The sequence below is a fragment of the Scedosporium apiospermum genome (assembly GCF_000732125.1).
Source record: "Scedosporium apiospermum strain IHEM 14462 chromosome Unknown SEQ_SAPIO_0154, whole genome shotgun sequence".
Lineage (NCBI taxonomy): Eukaryota > Fungi > Ascomycota > Sordariomycetes > Microascales > Microascaceae > Scedosporium > Scedosporium apiospermum.
In genome coordinates this window covers 644,077-662,917 of record NW_015971855.1, presented here as the reverse complement: position 1 = coordinate 662,917, position 18,841 = coordinate 644,077, and the positions used below count along the sequence as shown (strand labels likewise).

Genomic DNA, 18,841 nt, shown 5'->3' with positions numbered 1-18,841 from the left:
AACTCCAGGGCCTATTCTGCTGTTTATTAAACGAACTGGTGATCTTCACATTACCGCCTCGTACCTAAGCCGAGCCTTCACACGGAAAGTGTACATCTGGATCGGCAAGGCGACGGCGCGTGGGTTTCTTTTGTTCCCCAGATCATTGCTGCCGCCGGACACGCGTCCCGCACCTCCGCTTTCTTCGAGAAACCAATCAAATATCAAGACGCCGTGATGAAGAAATAGAGTGTTCGCACCCTTGTGGTAAATGGGCTTCTGTTTCATAACAGAGGCGACTGCCCGACTGTTATTTTCCCACTCCTCGCCGTCCACCCTCTCTTGTCATTTTAATAGATCTTTCAGCCGGGTCATCGCGCTCGAGCACGTGCTGTCTCTCTCTCTCTCAAGACCCGTCCTTCAGATTAACGGGATTGTACTTGCACTCAGCGCTATTTACGGCAATTAGCAGAGGTCATCCGCCAGTGCCAGGGCAATTACGAAGTAAAAGTGGAATAAAAGAATGAAGAAGAAAAATACGAAGTAAAATGATAAGAATGGGGAAAATGTCAAAAAGATAATGCTGGCCCAAATTCATTCCCCCAGGATCAGGGCATACTTGCAAGCACCATGTTTCCCGCCGTTTGACCTGCGCTTTGCTTGTCCTGGTCATAGGGCGAGTGTGCCTGAACCACCCCGTGCCCTTGCCTTGCATTTCCATAAGCGGACCGCTGTCTTGCCCCCCATCCTTGGCAGGCAGGAAGCGGAACATGGTTTTGTTTGCGGATTTTGAATTTCAGGTGTGCCAAGGGATTTGGATACTCTGGTCGGCGAGTTGAAACGTAATGTAGATTGGAGGATAGTCTTCCAAGTGTGTAATACCTCTTAACAGCAGCAATCATCAAGCCAGCACGTACCACCATCCGCTGAGGCCCATTGGTAGACTACAAAGTCTCCGTATCAGCTCGATCTACGCTCCGCCAAGTCGTGGATCACAAACTATAACGGCGCTTAATAAGGCCAATACGCCTCATGCCACCTAGACATCGAATCCGCAGTCCCCAAAGTCTCCTCTGGGGGGCGGAAGGATGCTTAGCCGAGGGCCATGGTCAGCATGCTGGACGAACACGAATGAGGGATAAAAGAGTAAAAAGGGAATCCTTCGCCCTTGGCGTCTATCCTGTCCACTTCGGTGGAGAACGACTCGAATCAGGCGTTAACAATGTTGGTGATGAAAGATCAAGACGCCCCACCAACGGAGATCTTAAGAGAGGGAAATCAGCCTCGCCAGGACCAACAGGCCAGGAGGACGCCGTGGGCGACTGACGCGCTTATTTGACTCCGCCTGGCCCCCAAAGCCATCATCATCGTCATCATCATCAGCATCATCAGCATCATCATATCATCATCGCGGCCCCCAATTTGACCACGGGTCTTCAAGTCGGACCTCTTTGCAGAATCAGTTGGCCGCCGATCAAGGCCTACTAGATCCCGCTCGACAAGTGGAAAAAGAGCAATCATCTTCATGGTACAGCCCGGCCGAGGTGGCCGCATCAGAGGCGACCGCAGACCAACAGTCCCCAAGGTGAACAGCCTGGCCCTCTCTATCTTCAGAACTCGGCCCGTCCCATCTCCATCCCCATGTACTTGCACCCAGCTTGCAGAAATCCTGGGCCTAGTGGCGCTTACGGGGGAAAGGGCCGTCCCAATTAGGACGCACCTAACATCATGTGTTTTCCATCTCGAATAGTCCCCTCGCCAGTCTGGCCAAAGCGGTACACCCGAGACGAGAATAGATAGATCAGTGGACCCCTCCAAGCAACACGATGTCGTTTCGCTGATCCTACCCACCCCAGACTACTTCGTACGGATAGTGTAGTAGTTGTAAGTTTAGACCATTGTTGCGTTGGAGACATAATGGAAATAGTAATGCGTCGTAAGATTTGATGAGACCGCGAAGTGGCAAGTACGAAGTGGCTTCTTCCTCGTAAGACGCGAGAAAGTGGATCAAAGAGATTAAACGCCCAACACCCAACACTATAAATATTCAATGGATAGCATCGGTCAAAAGAAAAGACTTAGCCTCCGGTGGGTGTAATTGGTTCCATGACTGGAGATGAGAAAAGTTAAAGTCAGTTCGGGAGAGGCTTTTGAGGGAAGAAAGTAAGCCTAAGCTTGGCGCTTGCCATCTCGGTCAAGGTTTCTATGAAAAGAAAAAAATAAGGGATAGTTCAAGCTCGTAATTCATTCTCTCTCCTCGTCCGATACAACCTGCCTCATCTATTAATATACTAATCCATCGATCTAGATCAAATAACTGCGGTCAAGGGGAAGAGTGTAGTAGTACGAAGAGAGTGATTTTAGTTTAAACCCAAACCGCAGACCCTGGTCTCCGGTCTCCGGGATGGCGGCAAGAGGGTTTCTCCTCCCTCCGCTAGCGATTTAATGAAGAAGCGGAAGACACTTCGGACTGACTCTTTCGTAGACTCACGCAACGCCGGACAAAGAACCTAGGCATTACTGGCCCCGAAGCTGAAAGGGGGGTTCATGCTCCGTGTTCCTGGGCCTGGGCCTGGTCTGCATGCGCTGCATCATGCTCATACATTGATGGAATTTTTGAGGAATGCAGTGCAATACGTCTGCAATGCTTGACCAGCAGCATACATCATACAGCACCTAGCCTGGCATCGAGCATACACATGCAGTAACACGACCCAAATGGTCAATGGCTGCCAGAACTCTAGCGAATTGAGATTATTTGTTTCCAGACTGGCTCTGCAATGCGTCGGAATAAATCCAGCCAGTGCGGTGCCTGAAGTTTTCCTCATGTCTTTGGGCTTCAAGAGTCTGCCTGGATTGCCAGATGGTGAGCCTTTCGATCTGATACGGAACTTTATATTCAGCTGAGCAACCACTACCAGGTCAGACTCAGATTTAGCGGAACATATTCCAAGCTTAGGATTGACCAGTGCAAGCTCGAAAAGATGACAGCAGGTCGGAAAAGACCCGATAGGAACAACCTTGTTCTCCATCCACATCCCCTCCTACGGGGGCTTTGCTTAGTCGAGCCCGTTCAACGTGTAGCCACATCCGGGAAACCATTTCCTAGCCCGGCAAAGCTGTTAGGGCTGAGCGTAAGCTGGGACCCATTGATATTGATTGATACGACAGCGGCTGGAAGAAACCCGGACGTGGCGCTTCTCAGCTAGAAGCCACCGACTTGACCAACGATGCGATGCCAAAAAATGAGGAGAGCTGAAACTGCGCCTATCCGCGACTCACTTGGTCAGAAAATTGCGGAGATATAGACAAAAACGCGGCCGGGAATATCATCAGACCCAGGTGTGAGAGTGGTCAGGGAAAAGAAAGAGAAGAATGGAAAAGAAAAAGACTGCAAGATACGATACGGATAGTCGCATCAAGGCTTCGTAAAATCGCCGGTCGCCGCTTCTCCACGAATCATCCTCGGCCACCGCTGCTACGTTACTATTCCCCGCGGCTTCGGACAAAAAAACAAGCTTGGAAGAGGCGCGGATGGTCAGAAAAGGGAATTTCAAGCAAATGGCCGATGACGTGTGATTCGACGGGCAGGCGGGCGGAAACCAGAGCCCGCCGTATCCTATTTCCCCGTTGTGGGCATACCGGGTCTAAGTGTGCCTGCCAGGTGATTTGTCCGGCTGAGCTGAGAGGATATGATGCTATTGCCGGTTTCATCTGATGTCTCTCGCCGAGCACGAGGATGATGGATGCCGGATTTCGGGATGCCGGAGAATTTATCAGGAAGATCGTTGAGAAGAGCCGCTCGATACCACGCGAGAGCAGGGGAAGATCTTCGAAGGTCTCGCCATCTTGAAAATAAGCTTGTCGAGTTCTCCATTTAAGAATGTCGGCTTGCGAGTATGATCAAGATGTCGACGAAGTCGGGAAATCCCCGAGCACGGCTAACCCTCGAGACTCCCTTTCCCGAAGCACGGATACCACCATCAGATCAACCTGGTCCGCTCATCTGAGTATTCGGCCATAGCCATTTAACGCGATAATTACCCTGTTCCAAGTTCATATGGTCCGTTCCTGAACGGTTAATTAGCCACAGATATTGATTTCAGCCTCTTTCGTGGTCCGGTTGTTGAGGCTGCTGCACACGCACACACTTTTGACGACCAAGTCGGTCGCTAACCGAAGCTGTCGCTCGAGGGCCCGAGCTCCTCGCCGCGAAGATGCGACGGTTCCTGTATCAAACCCATCAAAAGTTTCACGACAACAACCCCCTCCTTTTACCTGTATTGCTTTCCCCAATACACGAATGGAGAAAAACGGCAGGGGAGTAGGAGGAGATCGTGATGTACCCCTCGTAATGGATGTTTGTATTCTGTTTCAATCAAGCTCCCTCTTTTGCTGTCCGCGTGCCTCCCTTCTCCGCGGTGAATCTGTGCTTTCTTGTCCCTGCGGCGGTATAAGTTGCGAATAAACCCTTTGCTCGCCTTGAGGAATTACGTAGATATCTAACCCCCCCTGTCTCCCAGGAAACGAAGAACTAGACCCTGTTTCCCCCTTTTACTGAACTCTCTCCTTCACTTCCCAATTGTGTGACCCTTCACTGGCTAGCCCTTGCCATTGATCTCTCTTTGCCGCACCCTCTTCTCCCCAGGCACCGTCAACGAAGTAGCAGAAGACACCAGCTCATCCACAATGTTCTCCAGCCTCGCCACGAAACTCGCCCTCAAGAAAGTAGGCCTCTCCCCCGACACCTTCAACTTCTCCTCCCCAGCAAACGACCCCCCACCAAAAGACCGCAAGAACAAAGACCCGAACAGCCCAGTCGACGACGATGACGAAAACGCCTCCGCCTGGCCCGCGTGGATGACCGTCAAGAACCTACCCCTCACCGTCCAGCCGTGGCTCTCCCCCCCGCCACCACCGATCCCGCTCGCGGAACTGCCCAAGATCGGCGAACAGGCCCCGATGGATAGGGATCGGAAGGTCGCCATTGGGGGAGGGAGGTGCGTCCTCATTGTCTTCCTCCGATGTGTGGGCTGCGCCTGTAAGTTTGTCTTTTCTTCTTTTCTCCTCGGATTAAACCTCACGACCGCGCGTACACTAACACGATCTCGTCTATACAGTCGCCCAAAAGACTTTCCTCGCCCTCCGCACCCTAGCAAACCGCTACCCCAACGACCTAACCTGCATAGCAATCTCCCACTCCTCCGCCCCCGCCACCCAAAAATGGATGGACCTCATGGGCGGTGCCTGGAACGTTCAAGTCGTAATCGACGAAGACCGTTCCGTCTACGCCGCCTGGGGTCTCGGCCTCGGCTCCGTCTGGTCCGTCCTCAACCCCAACACCCAGATCCAGGCCTGGAAGGAAAAAGGTTGGCTCGGAAACCAGGTCGCCGTCGCCATCCAGCGTAAGGGTACCGCGGGCCGCGGACTCGCCAGTTACCAGACGGGAGGCACAGGCGTCATCGATGCCGAGGGCCCCGTTACCGTCATGGGGAATAAGTGGCAAAACTCGGGCGCGTGGGCTGTTAATGGGAGTGGAGTGATTGTGTGGGGGAGGAAGGCGGCGACGGCGGATGATTTGATTGATTTGGATGAGGGGTGTAAGGCCCTTGGGCTGTGAGAGTGGCAAGTGTTTGTGGGCATGCGCGTGATGTGATTATGAGGGGGGAGGGAGAAGTTGGTAGCTGTACGATTCGCTGTTGTGTGTTCGGTGCTTTTTTCTTTCTGGGGTTGATCTTGCGACTGGCGTTTTCCCGTTGAGAGATAGTTTGTACTTCCTGGCCTCGGCGTTGGAGTCTTGGAGCTTGTCTCGGTTTGACATCAAGACCCGAGTTCTGACTTTGGATACGTCTGAGATACTGTCTTGTTGAGCTTAGTTCGCGCGAACGTGTGAAACCAAAACGATCCCCTAATTGATCATGTGTACGTCAATTAACACACCGCGCATGCGCTTGTAACCTGTCTTGAAACGAAACGAAACTATCACAGCACGGCGTCACCCCAAGAAAGGATCAACGGATAAGAGGGGAGGGAAATAAAATTTTCTGAAAGCAACTCCATCTATGTAACCCACCCGTGTCCATTCGATCTCACACTTTGCACCTCGCAGAAAGAACCAAAACCCCGACAAACCAAGGTGGAAAAAGGCAAAAAAAGAAATCGGAATTCCCAAATCCTCTCTGTTGCTCCGGATATCTGCTTCCACGATCTCAGCCTTGCCCGGACACCCGCCACTGAAACCCTGCCATTATTGCCAGATGCCTGAAAACAAAATCGCGATAAGTGTTGAAACAAAACTCCGAGCGGTGACCCCAAATACCTAAACAAGTGCAATATTAAAGGGGGAGGTGTAAGAAACGCAAGGGGCAGGGAAGGGGGAGAGAGATGACGAAGGGATAGTAAGGGGGGTGGGAAGTCCGATAGTTGAACTGTATAGTAAAATGAGAAAGAAGAAAATAGGCACAAAAGAGAAGCAGTAACGAAACTCCGCTAGATGAACGACTCCCATCCCACCTGGTTTTATCCTTCCCCCTTCAGAATGACAGGCAAGTTCGCTCGACTCGATGGGAGAGCAGTCGTTTTTTTTTCCTTCCAAATTCAAACACCGAGCTGATGCACCGAGTTCGTCTTTCTGGAAAGCCCCAGGGTAGTCGGTATAAAAAAATCCCCCCCCCAGGTGTCAACCTGCCCAAAGCCCCCGAAAGACATCGCCCAACTCCAGCACTTTGATGATCCTGAAGCTATACATTTCATTCACTCGCTTCCAGTAGGGGTATAAGAAAGGCGAGCCGTCAGACGAGAATCGAATGCACCGGGGCCAGTCCCTTTCGCTCCAATCCATGCAACCAACCAACAAGGACAAGTCGCCAGAAGCCCATGGCGATGTCCGTGATCCCCTCCCGATGAGTGACAAATACTGCCCCCAAATCTCAAAACTCCTGCGCAAATGCCTCTTTTGTCTGTTTCGTCGGTTTTTCTTTGCCAAGTTTTGTTGTCCCGTGTTCGATCCGTGAAATGTCACTTCATCCCAAATATACCCCTGAGATCGCCGGCCAGACCAGACCCGAGGTATACATCAAACTGAACCCATGTTTTTTCTTCGCCGAATGCCGAACAATGAACCGGATGAAAATGAATTCCAACACCAGATATACCAGTCAGCCGAAAAATGAAACAAAAAAAAGCACCAATCCATCACCAAATAGCAAACCTTCGCCGCATTTCCCTCCTTGATACCAATGATTTTTCAAATATTTTTTCCTTGCGCCATCCAAGTTTATGCATATTAACCCCATCTTCATGGCTTGCTAGTTTGCTGATTTTGATTAACGAGATCGAGGCACAAGTACCTCGGTGACTCGAGTTGACGTGAGAGAGATGTCAACTTAGGCCCAGACACTTGCCTGTCCGCCAAGTCCGGAAGCCTGCGGCCAGCCACCCCGACCCCAGCCTCCAGGAGAAGCAAGGGGTGTGGTCGATCGTTTCGAGGACGCAGTAGTAGCCGGGGTGCCAGAGGGTCGGGTGCCGATAGGAGCAACAGTCACTCCGGTTTGGTTGTGTTTGGAACCCGAACCGTCTTGCCGAGGAGGCGAACCACCAGGAGAAGACGAGGTGGTCCTGTTGGTGGGCTGGCCGATGGTGCTGTCAAACCCAGGTTTGGATCCAGGGGCGGCCGACTGAGGGCTAGCCGTGCTATTGGGTCGCGAGCCAATCTCCTGGCCGACCTGGGTGGTGTCGACGCCAGAGGGAGGACCCTCAGGGGCGGGAACGTTGCGGCCCAGGTCGTAAGTCAAAGGCGACGCACCTCGAAGACTAGCCGGCCCGCTGTGAGTAGGGAGTCCGGATCGTACGACACCATTTTCGTCAACGTAGCCGCCCTTCTCGGCGAATGGGCCCTCCTTGTAAAGAGCGCTCCGCTGGCGAGCAATCAAGTCCCTGGTCTCTTCCTCCGACATGCTCTTGGGTCCATAGGAAACATCGGTGAGAACGGCTACACAGAGAGATCGCAAGTTAGCCTTGGTTCTCAAACAAGACAACATCTACATGATGAGAGAGGGATATTGGACAGCGTATTGGGGTGACAACATGTTAAGGAGGGGCGCATTGTTGAAAGGGGTTGGTGACTAGGTCCAATGCAGGCGACTGTGAGACCCAGACCCGAATTCTTTATTGTCTTTTTTTCTTTCTTTTTTTTTGGTTTCATGGGGTATCTCTCGAGAAGAGGTGTTCTTTGTGCTATACAGATGAGGGTGGCCTACTTCGCTGGTATTGCTGCTCCGTGTGAAGATTTCGAAGCTCTCGTTCCCGCTGTGCTGCCATCCGCCTTTTCGCCTGCATCATCTGCTCTGCCTCGCTGGAGCCACGGGAGGGTTGATGGCGTTGAGTGGCATAGAAGCCTTGGAGGTTCGAGGGAGGATGGCCCCGGGGATTTTCGCCGAAATCACCCACTCCGTGGGAACGGGGGCCGCCCATACCAACGGCTCCACGAGGATCTAATGCGGGAAAACCTGATGTCAGCTTGTTATGACACCAAAACCAAGGGACAGTGTTTCTAGGATCATCGCGCCTATGAAACAGAACCGGTGTATCGCCTCGCCCTAGACAAGCATGTTTACTCACGTCGAGAAGCCGCGCCATATGTCTTTCCGCTCTTCGCGAGGTTTTCGTAGGCTCGGTCCACCTCTATTGACACAGCAGATTAGCAAGAAGTCCACGCTGAGGGATGTGGTAATAGCAGAAAGGCTGGTGGGGCATCATCCGTCTTCGGGGTGGTCTCCCTTCCTGCGCAAGGCCAAGGGAGGCGGTAAAGTGATAAAACGTACCATCGAATTGATAGAAGAAGGCAAACTCGTCCTGGGGAGTAGGACCGCTAGCGCCTTTGAACGCATACCCATCAGAACTAGGTTCAGATTGTCGAGAGGGCGAGCGACCAGACATACCAGTGCGCAGGGCAGGTACTTGATGGTCCCAGTTGTTCTGGCCGGAGGACCACTGACCGTTCGAATCGTAATATGACATGTCGGATCGTCGATTTAGAGACATACAGGGGAGAATAGGTGGACGTCGGAAGGTTTAGGCAAATCTGATGTTATTTTCTGTTACGGAAAATGTATAGTTAGTTTATCAGAAGAGGACTGAAGTCAGGGCTTTGAAGGCGTGTCCGCAAGTGGAGGTTCCGGGGATGCATGTCGAAAAAAGGTCGACAAAGGTGACGCGCGAAATATCACACGATGAGGCAACGAAGAGCCTAGCTTGATTGGGAACAAAACCAGCCGACGGCAAATAGTCGCAACGACGACATGGAGCGGTAAGAGGAATAATAACGAATGCATGAAAGGGAAGAAACGCACAATGAGTATACAGTCAAGCACGAACACCGTCCGACGAGGATGGGGGGTGAGCTCGCGATGGGTGTTGGAAGAGGAGAATCGGCAGAGCGCAGAACGCGATTTCTCAACGGCGATTTGCGCAAAAGAACGATGGATTACCCGTCTAGGGAGTACGAGGTCGACGCGCGAATAGAAAGAATGATACAAACAAGAAACTAGACGGAGATAAGGTGAGAAACCCGTGGGATCCGTAGGTGGGATGGAGACGGGAGGTGAGGAAACAGAGAGAGATGAGGTCGGCAAGTAAGGTGAGCCTTGGGCTGTGGAGAGAGGTTGCCTGGATTCGGGTTTGACGATATAGGGGAAAGGAAGGGAAGGAGAAGAAAAAAAAATTATTAATGAGGTGCGGAAGAGAAGGGACGACCGACGGGGTTAATACAGTGAGACAACGTTCAAGGTACTTCGTACAATTGGACTTGCTGGCGAGCCAAGACCACAGACCCGACAAGCAAGGCAAGAAGGACTGGGACGGTGGAGAGTGGTGCCAGGTGCGAAAAGAGAGACATGGGAGTAGCTCAAAGTACTTCGACAGGGAGGGAGTGCCAAGAAATCAATCTTTTGCACACTGAATTGCTTCAACTCGAGTGTACCTTGCCCGCTAATTCCGGACGAGATACCTGCCGTAACAGAGCAACTGACCCTTCAAGACCGATCAACTGTGGACTGCCTCAACTGGCTCCTTGTAACTGTTTCTTGCGAGAGACTTTTGCCCGTTACAGTTTCCATCAGGGGACTCACCCCACTGATTCCTTCCCCCCCAGTGCCGGCTGTCACCCAACAAGAGTCAGTTGATGTCATCAATACTTCGTGCTTCAGGGAAAATTGTAAAATTGTTGGAAGGCGGTGGTGAGAGAGAGCAGCGAGAGGCGAAACCTGCAGCACTTTCTCCACTTGTCCTCTTCTCCGAGAATACACTGCGGCAGAGCATACCGTCTAGGACAGTGTCCAGGGTTCAGGTCTTCTGGAAGGCAACACTTGATACTTGTACATTCGAAGGTACTAAGATCAACTCATTTACCCACGTCGCGGTTCGCAGACAAGATTTCACTCGATCAACTCAGCAGTAAAAACGTACAGTGCTCGTTCCGCAGAAATTCAGAGCATTGTGACTTCATCAATTGATCGAGGCTGACTTGGTCGCAGTGGCGCGCCGTTGCCCATCAATTGCCTTGGCCACTAGAGGTACTTGGCAAGTTGCAAAGTAATAGCGTTGAGGGTGTCAATGTCTAGGAACGGAACGGAGCACGAGACATCTGCCCAAGGAAGCTGGCAGCTTGAAAGGGAAAGTATACCAAAGGCGAACGTGGAGCTACCACGAGACAGGACGGGATGGTAAACTGGCAACAATCAATCACTCGCTTTTAGTCAGTTCTGATCCTCGGGTCATTCAAAAGCGCGCCACCAACGTCTCCAGATGCGGTGGACTCTTCCATCACCTCTAGCCCCAGCCGTCGATGAAGAAGCATGCTGCAATAGTGAATTTATCATTCGTACTCCGTAGAGTATGGAGTAGTGCGACTGCGGCTTTGCGAAGTAGACATACGAAGTACATTGCACCGGCGAAGCCCACACGACAGAGCACACCGAGCTGGTGCCAAAGAGCTTAGCTACCCGAGGCCAACTTCGTACTTCGGAGCAAAAGGGGGGCCATGTTAATATTACAAGTGCGGTGCGATTTGCACTATTTGATCTCCACTTTATCGCATTTCTACCCCTGGGCCCGGGAGCTGGAGAAATTGGGGTCGCTCTCGATCAAATTTGGAAGCTCGTCTTCAACAGTTCAGCCAGGGGGGTTGCGGTTTCTCCCTCGCATACGACGCCGTCGTGATGATTTCGCCAAGACCTCGCTCCTTCATGCCTGCGTTCTTGGAGCTCAGCAGAGAATGCTCATCCTCAGTACCGCCGACGTTGAGGAGATGTCCCCAAAAGATGGAACACGTATTACCAATAAAGCCCCCCCTTTTTTTCTATTATTTTGGCTAAGAGCGGCACCAGCCGTCCATCGAGGTGGGATCAAATCTAGATCGAATTTTTTTTCAAGCACTTCGTTAATGAACCGACCAATACCACTGATCTTGCCAAAGCTCGAGGATCATTATCAATTCTGAGAGCAGTGGGGGTCTAATATCATCGGTTTCCGTAATAAGCCGGGTGAGCTGAGGGAATTTATGTCTCGACCTTCACTCACCCCGGTTTTGGCCAATGGAGGAGGAGAACCAAAACGTTAAGACGGTGCCAGTTACTTGGACTTGTTAGGACCCAAGAGCGTAAATGTATTGCTTCGAAGCTCCGTAACATGGTGTCTGGCCCAAGAGCTCTGCTTAACCCGACTCCTCAAGCGCGAACAAAGATCACAGTAATATTGATGCATTCACTTTCGGGGCAGAGAAAGCTAGCTTTCACTACTTCGTACTTTATAACCTATGCCCTTGGCAAGCCAATAATCAATCACGGGCGTGTCCCGCCCTTCCAGACACCGTCTGCTCATCATTCACTCTTACCCGCCAGCCCAGTACCATAATACCTGCTTGTAAACGCATACCATAGTCACCCATCATTATTATCGTCGACACACTCTTAGGCGACCACTCTCCTCCGGAGCTGTCCCCTTCATCCATAACAGATGCCACGGACCTCGCAAAGGATCAACCTAGGGATTGATCTCGTCAACGGCTCACTCGCCATATCGACCGATGCAAACGGGGTCGATCTTACGCAGTGGCCTTGAATGCCGGATGAGCTCTGCGTTGCCGGCATCGAGAGATGGCACGGTCGATCCTCGTCACACGGTTTTGAAACTTCGTTGCAACAACGGCTCGCTGGTCCGTTTGGCTACTCTGGGGCCTGGCGCCTGTGGGGGAAGGAGCTCAAGCTGTCTTGTCACTGCTAGTTCTTCCGAGGTTCGAGTAGCTAATGAAATGGGATTACGGGTCTCGGTTCCGGTTTAGCGGTTGAGCAGGACAGCTTCCCTCGAATTGGCAACTCCGAACGATCTTGTCGACTCTCGTTAAGTCAGGGCCCTTTGCAGTTTGTCTGAGGTTTGAATCGAGGAATTATGAAGATCGGGATTACTCTTCTAGCAGAAAAGCCGCGCTCCAAGATCCATATTAGCCTCTGTCTCATACTCTAACCAGAGGTGCAAAAAAAAAGGGAGAAAAAAAAGGAAGGAAGAAAGAGAACCCCTGCCAGCCAGCATTCTAGACAACTTCCTCCTAATCTAGTAAGGCGCGGATTTGTATGGCTTCTGAGGCTTCCTCCACGGCTTCTCCCAAATTTACCCCTTCAAATACAAACCGTACCCTCGCATACCGCGAAATGGTCCGTGATACGATACCAGATTTAGTCTTCGGTCTGGAATTTCGTGAAGATATCAAACCAGCAGGCCTGCTGAATGGCTTATTCGCCCTGCGCCCGAGATAAAGCAAGGGCATCTTCTAGGCTGTAGATACCTTCATCAAATATGCAGCTGCTCGCGCATCTGGGAACACAGGGTGCAACGTCGGATACAGAGGATTCCTTCACTTGATATTTTACACGCACGACAACTTGCAGCTCGAGATTTAGGCGGCAGAAACTACTGGCACTCATGGCGCGTGTGTACTTTCTCTTTCTTACGAGGCGAAAAACAATTGGGAGATTATGACAAGCAGATGGCTAAGAACGGGCCCGAAGACTTGGAATGTAATGCGGACGGACCATCGTCGCCTGGAGAGATCAGGACGAATCAACCCGCAGGCATCGATTTCCTTTATTCCTTCCATCGACATTAAGTCTCGTATCCGAAAGACAGCCAACAGTCTCCATCGCCCTCTGGCCCGGACAGCCTCGTAGATTCGCGATACGATGCTATCTGTTGGCACCTCTAGCGTTTGATACATCCGTTTCTATCTTGCTCCGTTCTGCCGTGGTTTCGAAGCCAAGAAAGAGCCCCTTTTTTGACCAAATTAGTTTTGTAGCAATATCCACGACGCGTTCTTAGCAGCATCCACTCGCGCAAACAGCGACGTGTCGGCAGTGTTTGAAGGTGATCCACAAGGAACTAGTTCGCTTGTACAAGTCATGTCGTAGTGCAGAGAGAAGAACAGCACGGTCACGAAACGAGATAGTGGTGAGGTCATATTCACCACCAAAGAGAAACAATTTCCGGCTTTTTCCTTTTTCCACCAAACCTTTGCCCTTCGGTGTCGCTTCTCTGACCTGGCCTGCACTACTCCTTCGCACTTCCCAGGCCGACCCCTGTCAATCCAATCCCTTGGACCGCCTCCAGTATCGTTGATCTGCCCTTCTGGGCCGATGCACCGTGCGGACTCGGGCGAGTGAAGGATCAAACGCCGACTTTAGAAACACTTCCCGAGAGCTTCCTGATTCAGCTCCAAACATGTCAAGTTATTACTACCAATATAAAGTATTGATACTTCTCCAGGATCTAGCACGGGATGTCCGCCCTCGGTTCTGAGTTCTAACCTTCAATCCCTCGTGAGGGCATAGATAACCCGCCCGACTTGGCGAGTTTGAAAGGGTCCTGAAGTCCAGTGTATTTCTTTCGGGCATGTTCATCAATGGAAGAAGTACGATGGTCCTGGAGTATGCGTACGACATCGCGGAGTCCCCAAACGGTTAGAACTCGGAGCAATGGGCTTTGAGGTTTGAAGCTCGGGAACCCATCCGCCGTAGCCTTCTGGACAGCAAGAATAAGAATTTTTGTGTTGATGAAGCAGCTTGGTCTTGTCAGCATGAGCCAAGTCCTCTCCTCTTCAGCATTCAGCAGGTGAAATCACAAATCTATTAATACACTCCATCTCAACACCGATTAATGTATTACGTTTCCATCTCACTGGATTTTCCCTTTCCCACCCAAGATACCCCGCGTCCCAATCTCGCTCGGCCCAGCCAGACCAAAGAGGTTCCCACCCAACCGGAACTTCTTCGCGCATCATTACGAAGTAGCCGCAGACACAGACGCAGAACCATAGGAAATGTGTGTGATAGCTGCAGCTCTCTGCAACGATGACGAGTCCGCGTTTTCCTTTCTCGAACCTTTATTTCTTGCCAACCCCACTCGTCACGTCCAGATGCGGAAGACCCCGCTTGCCGACTCTCGAGATGGAGGGTGAAGAACGCACGATTTTTTTTCTTCCTTCTCCTCTCGTTCTCTACCCCTCAGTTCTTGCTCCCTTCTTCTCTAACACGCTACGGTTCCTTTTCTCCGCCGGGATGAGGTCGCGGGACGGGCACCACTGTAGTTCGTAGTTCGGTGTTTCCGGTCCCGCAAGGTCCTTGGAGCTATGGAAGAAGTAAAACTAGGTCGCAATCCGATCCCAAGAAGTTCCCTTGCCTAAGCTGACCTATACATGTACCCTCCGCCGTAGGATTCAGTGCTCTTGCAGGCCGCCCAGAATTGTAAACTGCAGAAAGGAATCTCCGCGCGAAGTCCAATGCAGTGGAGAGCTTGTCTTTACGTCATTGCCGCCGCCCGTTATAGACGTGGCTGCCTTCGAGTGGCACAACAGCTGCTGCGGCTGGATCGAGTGTTCCTGCCTACTCGGCGGACGTTTCGCGACCAAGTCTCCAAGGCAGGTGCTCAATACAATAATCGAATACCTAAGGAGGGGGTAGGTGGAAAGGAAAGAAGGGAATGGAAGAGGCTAGATACATCAACCACTTCCTCGAAAAGCGCTCTTCTTCCAAAGCCCAGTGTCCTAAAACTAGCAAGACTGGCGAGCCGCTCATGCAAGTCCTGTGGATTCTGGCCACTCAAACTAACCCCACATATGTCAACTCCAAGTCGGCACATATGTGAAATTCCTGTAGTACGTACGTAGATCGGCCACTGTCAGTCACGGCTCTGGATCTTCAAAGCCTTAGTTGGCATGTGTTACGTGGGGTGTGTCACAGCGAAGGACCTGAACCGGACGCACCACCGACTACTTGTCATATAACTGGGACAGTCCCTATTCTCAAGGCCCTAGACAGTGTTCCTTAAGTCGGTTATCCAAGCCTACAGTTTTCCTCAATGGGCTTACAATCGGAGCCTTATGACGGAATCCTCCTTTCTCGAAGGGGGATATGTCCAAAAAATCTTGCAAGTGCTAGAGACTACCTGTGTTTCTTGAGCTCAAGAGATTCAACGCATCTTTCAGGATCACCCTTTTCTAGCCACTTTTTGAATTCCGAGGACCTTATGCCGCCGGTATACGAAGTAGCAATACCAGGGTGCCTTTCCTCGGATGGCTTTATGAGGGATGGAAGGGAGGTCTCTCGTTCTTAGGGGCTCGGTGACTCCTTGCAAGGATGGATGTCATTTACCTGTTTGTACAGCGTTCGACTATGAAACCTATATATATATATATTGCAGGAGTGGGGTGGTGACAGAAGAGAGGCCGCACAACATAGACATACTCGATAGCATTCTAGTAGTCGGGGAGGTGAAGAAAATGCATCGCCGGGAGGACGGGAAAACCCAACCTCCATTTCAAGCACATACTGTAAAAAAGAAGAAAGAATCCGCGCCAACAGCAAAACAGTCCTCGACAAACTCGATTAAGGAAGTAAGTCTCTTAGTACTGCTGCTTAACACAGTCGTCCGCTAGAGGCACTAACTCGTGTGCTTTGCTTGCCAGGATGTGCGGTGGTCGTTCGTGTGGTCCTCGGGAAGTATTGTGGGGAAGGAACATTGACGACTAGGATTACGGCTCGGCCCCGTCAAGCGCCGGGGGGAAGTCGGCACGGCGGCCGATTTCGAGTGGGATCTGCGTAATTTGATCCCGGCTTGGCCATGGCGGCCCCGTTGATTGGCCTTCGTAATGCATCGTAGATCCGTCTTGCATATTGTTTCCTTCTCCAGTTCCTCGCAAAACCCTGCTAGAGATGGCGTTATTTTACTGTTGATACTTAGAAGCCAGTCGCTTACTTGGGCTACAAGAGGAGATTGTGATAAAGCGGTTTTACTCGGCCGGCTGCCGAGAAGACGGAGCCTAGGATGGTCATGCCATCTTCATCTTCGTGACAGTCAAAGACAAGCAACGGACGTGTAGAGAGAAAGGGGTAGAGAAATGGTAATTGCATTTCCCAAAAATGTATTTCTGAAAAGGGGTATTAAAATAGCTAAAGATTGACGATAGACTATTATCCACCCATTCGAAAGTAAACTCTGCGGTACTGTTAGTCTCCAGATCAGCGTCACTACAAATGCGGGACAAAAATTCAAACTCACCTACGATCTCCTAAAAGAACACGCTTCTCTCTTTCTTTCCCAACTCAGTGTTCCCTTTAGAAACCTCCCCTCACCCCTCCCCCTCTCTCTCTTTCCCCAGTCTATACCTCCACAGTGGTTTCGGCCTCTACCTGAGCCTTCTTTGCGGCGTTCAAAGCCTTCAACTTCGCCGTCCCAATACCCGCGACACCCCCCTCTTGGTTCTCGCCAAGCCACGGCTTCTTAGAGTCACCAAGCATGCTCCCGGCAAGGAAATACGTCGTGAGACCAAGGATGATGAGAACGAAGGCGATGGGGTACATGAAGTGGATGACATAACCGAAGACGCGAATGCCGATGATGACACCCCAAAAGTTAGCAGTCAGGAGCGAAATGTCGAAAAACGCCGCCGAGGCCATGCGCAGGATGATGGGGGCAAGGGTGTAGAAGATGGTAAGTGCGAGAGTGAACCCGACGAGGTAACCGATGACGGGGCCCGTCCATACAACGCCCTCGATGGTGTGGCGGTCGAAGATGGCGGCCTGGACACCGATGATGCAGAGGCCGCAGATTCCAAGGAACGAGAGGACCTCGTACATAGGGCGCTTGCTGACGAGGAACTCCTCTGTAACGTTGCTGACGCCGTAAAGAGTGGCGCCAAGGAGGCCGAAGAGGTCGCCCTTGAGCATGTTCTCGCCCCTTCCGCCGTTGGTGCCTTGGATGTGATCGGAGGCCAGGAGGATGCCCATGCCGCCGCAGCAGACGAGGATTCCGATGATCTGGAAGAGCTTGTACCGGACGCGTAGAAGGAAGAAGGAGATGAGCACCACGCATACAATGGACCAGAAATTAAGCAGCTGCGCCGACAGAATATTGGTGTACCTGTAGGCCAAGACGGTGAAGTAGTTCCCCTCGACGTCGAGGAATGCGAAGATGAGGTACTTCCAGCCGTGGCGGAGGGCGACGCGCCCCCACTTGCGCGGACCGTAGTGGTAGAGGCAGATGGGGAGGTAGATGATGATGATGAGCACGTAGGTGAACATGACCTGGAAGGCGGGGATGCTCGTGTCGTTCTCGGCCAGGAAGGACGAGAAGGTGTTGGTGGCCGTGATGCAGAGGGCGAGGACCTGGCCCACGAGGAGGACTAGCCAGAAGTCGATGGTCGTGAGGTACGAGTACCAGTACACGCGCTGGGCTTGGATCTTTTCTAGGCCTTGACGAACGAGCTCGTCTTCGGGGGTGGACGAGGCGTCATTGGAGCCGACCGTGTTTTCTTGGACAACGACGGGGTTGATGGTGCCGAAGCCCTTGATGGGAACGGGGATGGTTGGCATTTTTTTTTTCCTGTTTGCCGCAACGCCCTTGTTTCTTTTTGCTACGTTCCTTTCGAGAGCAAGAAGGCAGTAGTGCTCCTGTTTCGCTGTCTGCAGACGTCTTCTGTATCCAAAGCTGTGGATGAGTCCAAGACGTGAGATAGCAACACCTGAATCGCTCGTTAGACATGCGCCTGCCACGTTTTTTTTTCTTTGCCATTTTTATCTCAACATACCAAGCAGCGCTAAGTTGGGAAAAATATAAATGAAATAAAAACTCGAACAAATCAGTCTCTTGGTCCTAACCGATCATCAAGAGATGTCTCCTCTTCGAGTAATAAAAAAGTTGTCTATCGCTGGGACTGATATGTTCAACCCTCGATTCCAACTGGAAAGAAAGGAAGGAATATAATTCTAGAAAGATCCTCTTTTCTTAATTCTCTTGTCTGTTTTACTGTTCTCCAGTAAGTCTTTCTTCGTCCCCTTTCAGCAAGCGCAAAGACTTCAAAGTCGCCTGCTGGTAATTCTAGTGCCTGACTCGGCACATACAGCGATGTGCCGTCGAGTTGATGGTGTTGAGGGGAGCGACGAGAGGGAAGGGCGTCATAGACGACGGAAGAGGGAAATATTAAAGAGAAAAAAAATAGAGTTTGAAGCCGGTCTCGAGCAAACTTGGAAACTGAGTTTGCAAAGGCAGCGTCAATTGAGTTTCTTAAGTTGGGAGGAAATGTGAGAGATTGATTAAGAAAAAAAAACTTCATGAGATGGCGATAAAAGAAAGAAAAAAAAATATGCCCCCGCTTCTGGCCGAACCTGGTCGCCGCAAGGTCGCTAGGCTCAAGAACCGTTGCAGAGGCCCCTGTTGCACACCATCAATCCCACGGCCTGGTTATGGCTAGCTTGGATGGCTGGTTAAGAAGCAGAATAGTATCAAATAGTATCAAATTGATCCCATTACTTCGTACCTA

The 18,841-nt window shown here is 51.4% G+C and overlaps 2 protein-coding genes and 1 pseudogene across 2 annotated transcripts; 1 reads left to right on the top strand and 2 right to left on the bottom strand.

Annotated features, from left to right (window-relative positions):
* Positions 1-4,668: 4,668 nt before the first annotated feature.
* On the top strand, positions 4,669-5,599 carry SAPIO_CDS9964 (Uncharacterized protein; the record flags this gene model as incomplete). The annotated part of the gene is made up of 2 exons (XM_016791241.1): positions 4,669-5,020; positions 5,100-5,599. The coding sequence occupies 2 exons, from the start codon at positions 4,669-4,671 to the stop codon at positions 5,597-5,599; spliced, it is 852 nt and encodes a 283-aa protein (XP_016639085.1).
* A 1,765-nt stretch (positions 5,600-7,364) lies between these two features.
* On the bottom strand, positions 7,365-8,997 carry SAPIO_CDS9963 (uncharacterized protein; the record flags this gene model as incomplete). The annotated part of the gene is made up of 5 exons (XM_016791240.1): positions 7,365-7,969; positions 8,238-8,471; positions 8,599-8,661; positions 8,802-8,855; positions 8,919-8,997. The coding sequence occupies 5 exons, from the start codon at positions 8,995-8,997 to the stop codon at positions 7,365-7,367; spliced, it is 1,035 nt and encodes a 344-aa protein (XP_016639084.1).
* A 7,685-nt stretch (positions 8,998-16,682) lies between these two features.
* Positions 16,683-17,894, bottom strand: SAPIO_CDS9962 (annotated as a pseudogene; the record flags this gene model as incomplete).
* Between the last annotated feature and the right edge of the window lie 947 nt (positions 17,895-18,841).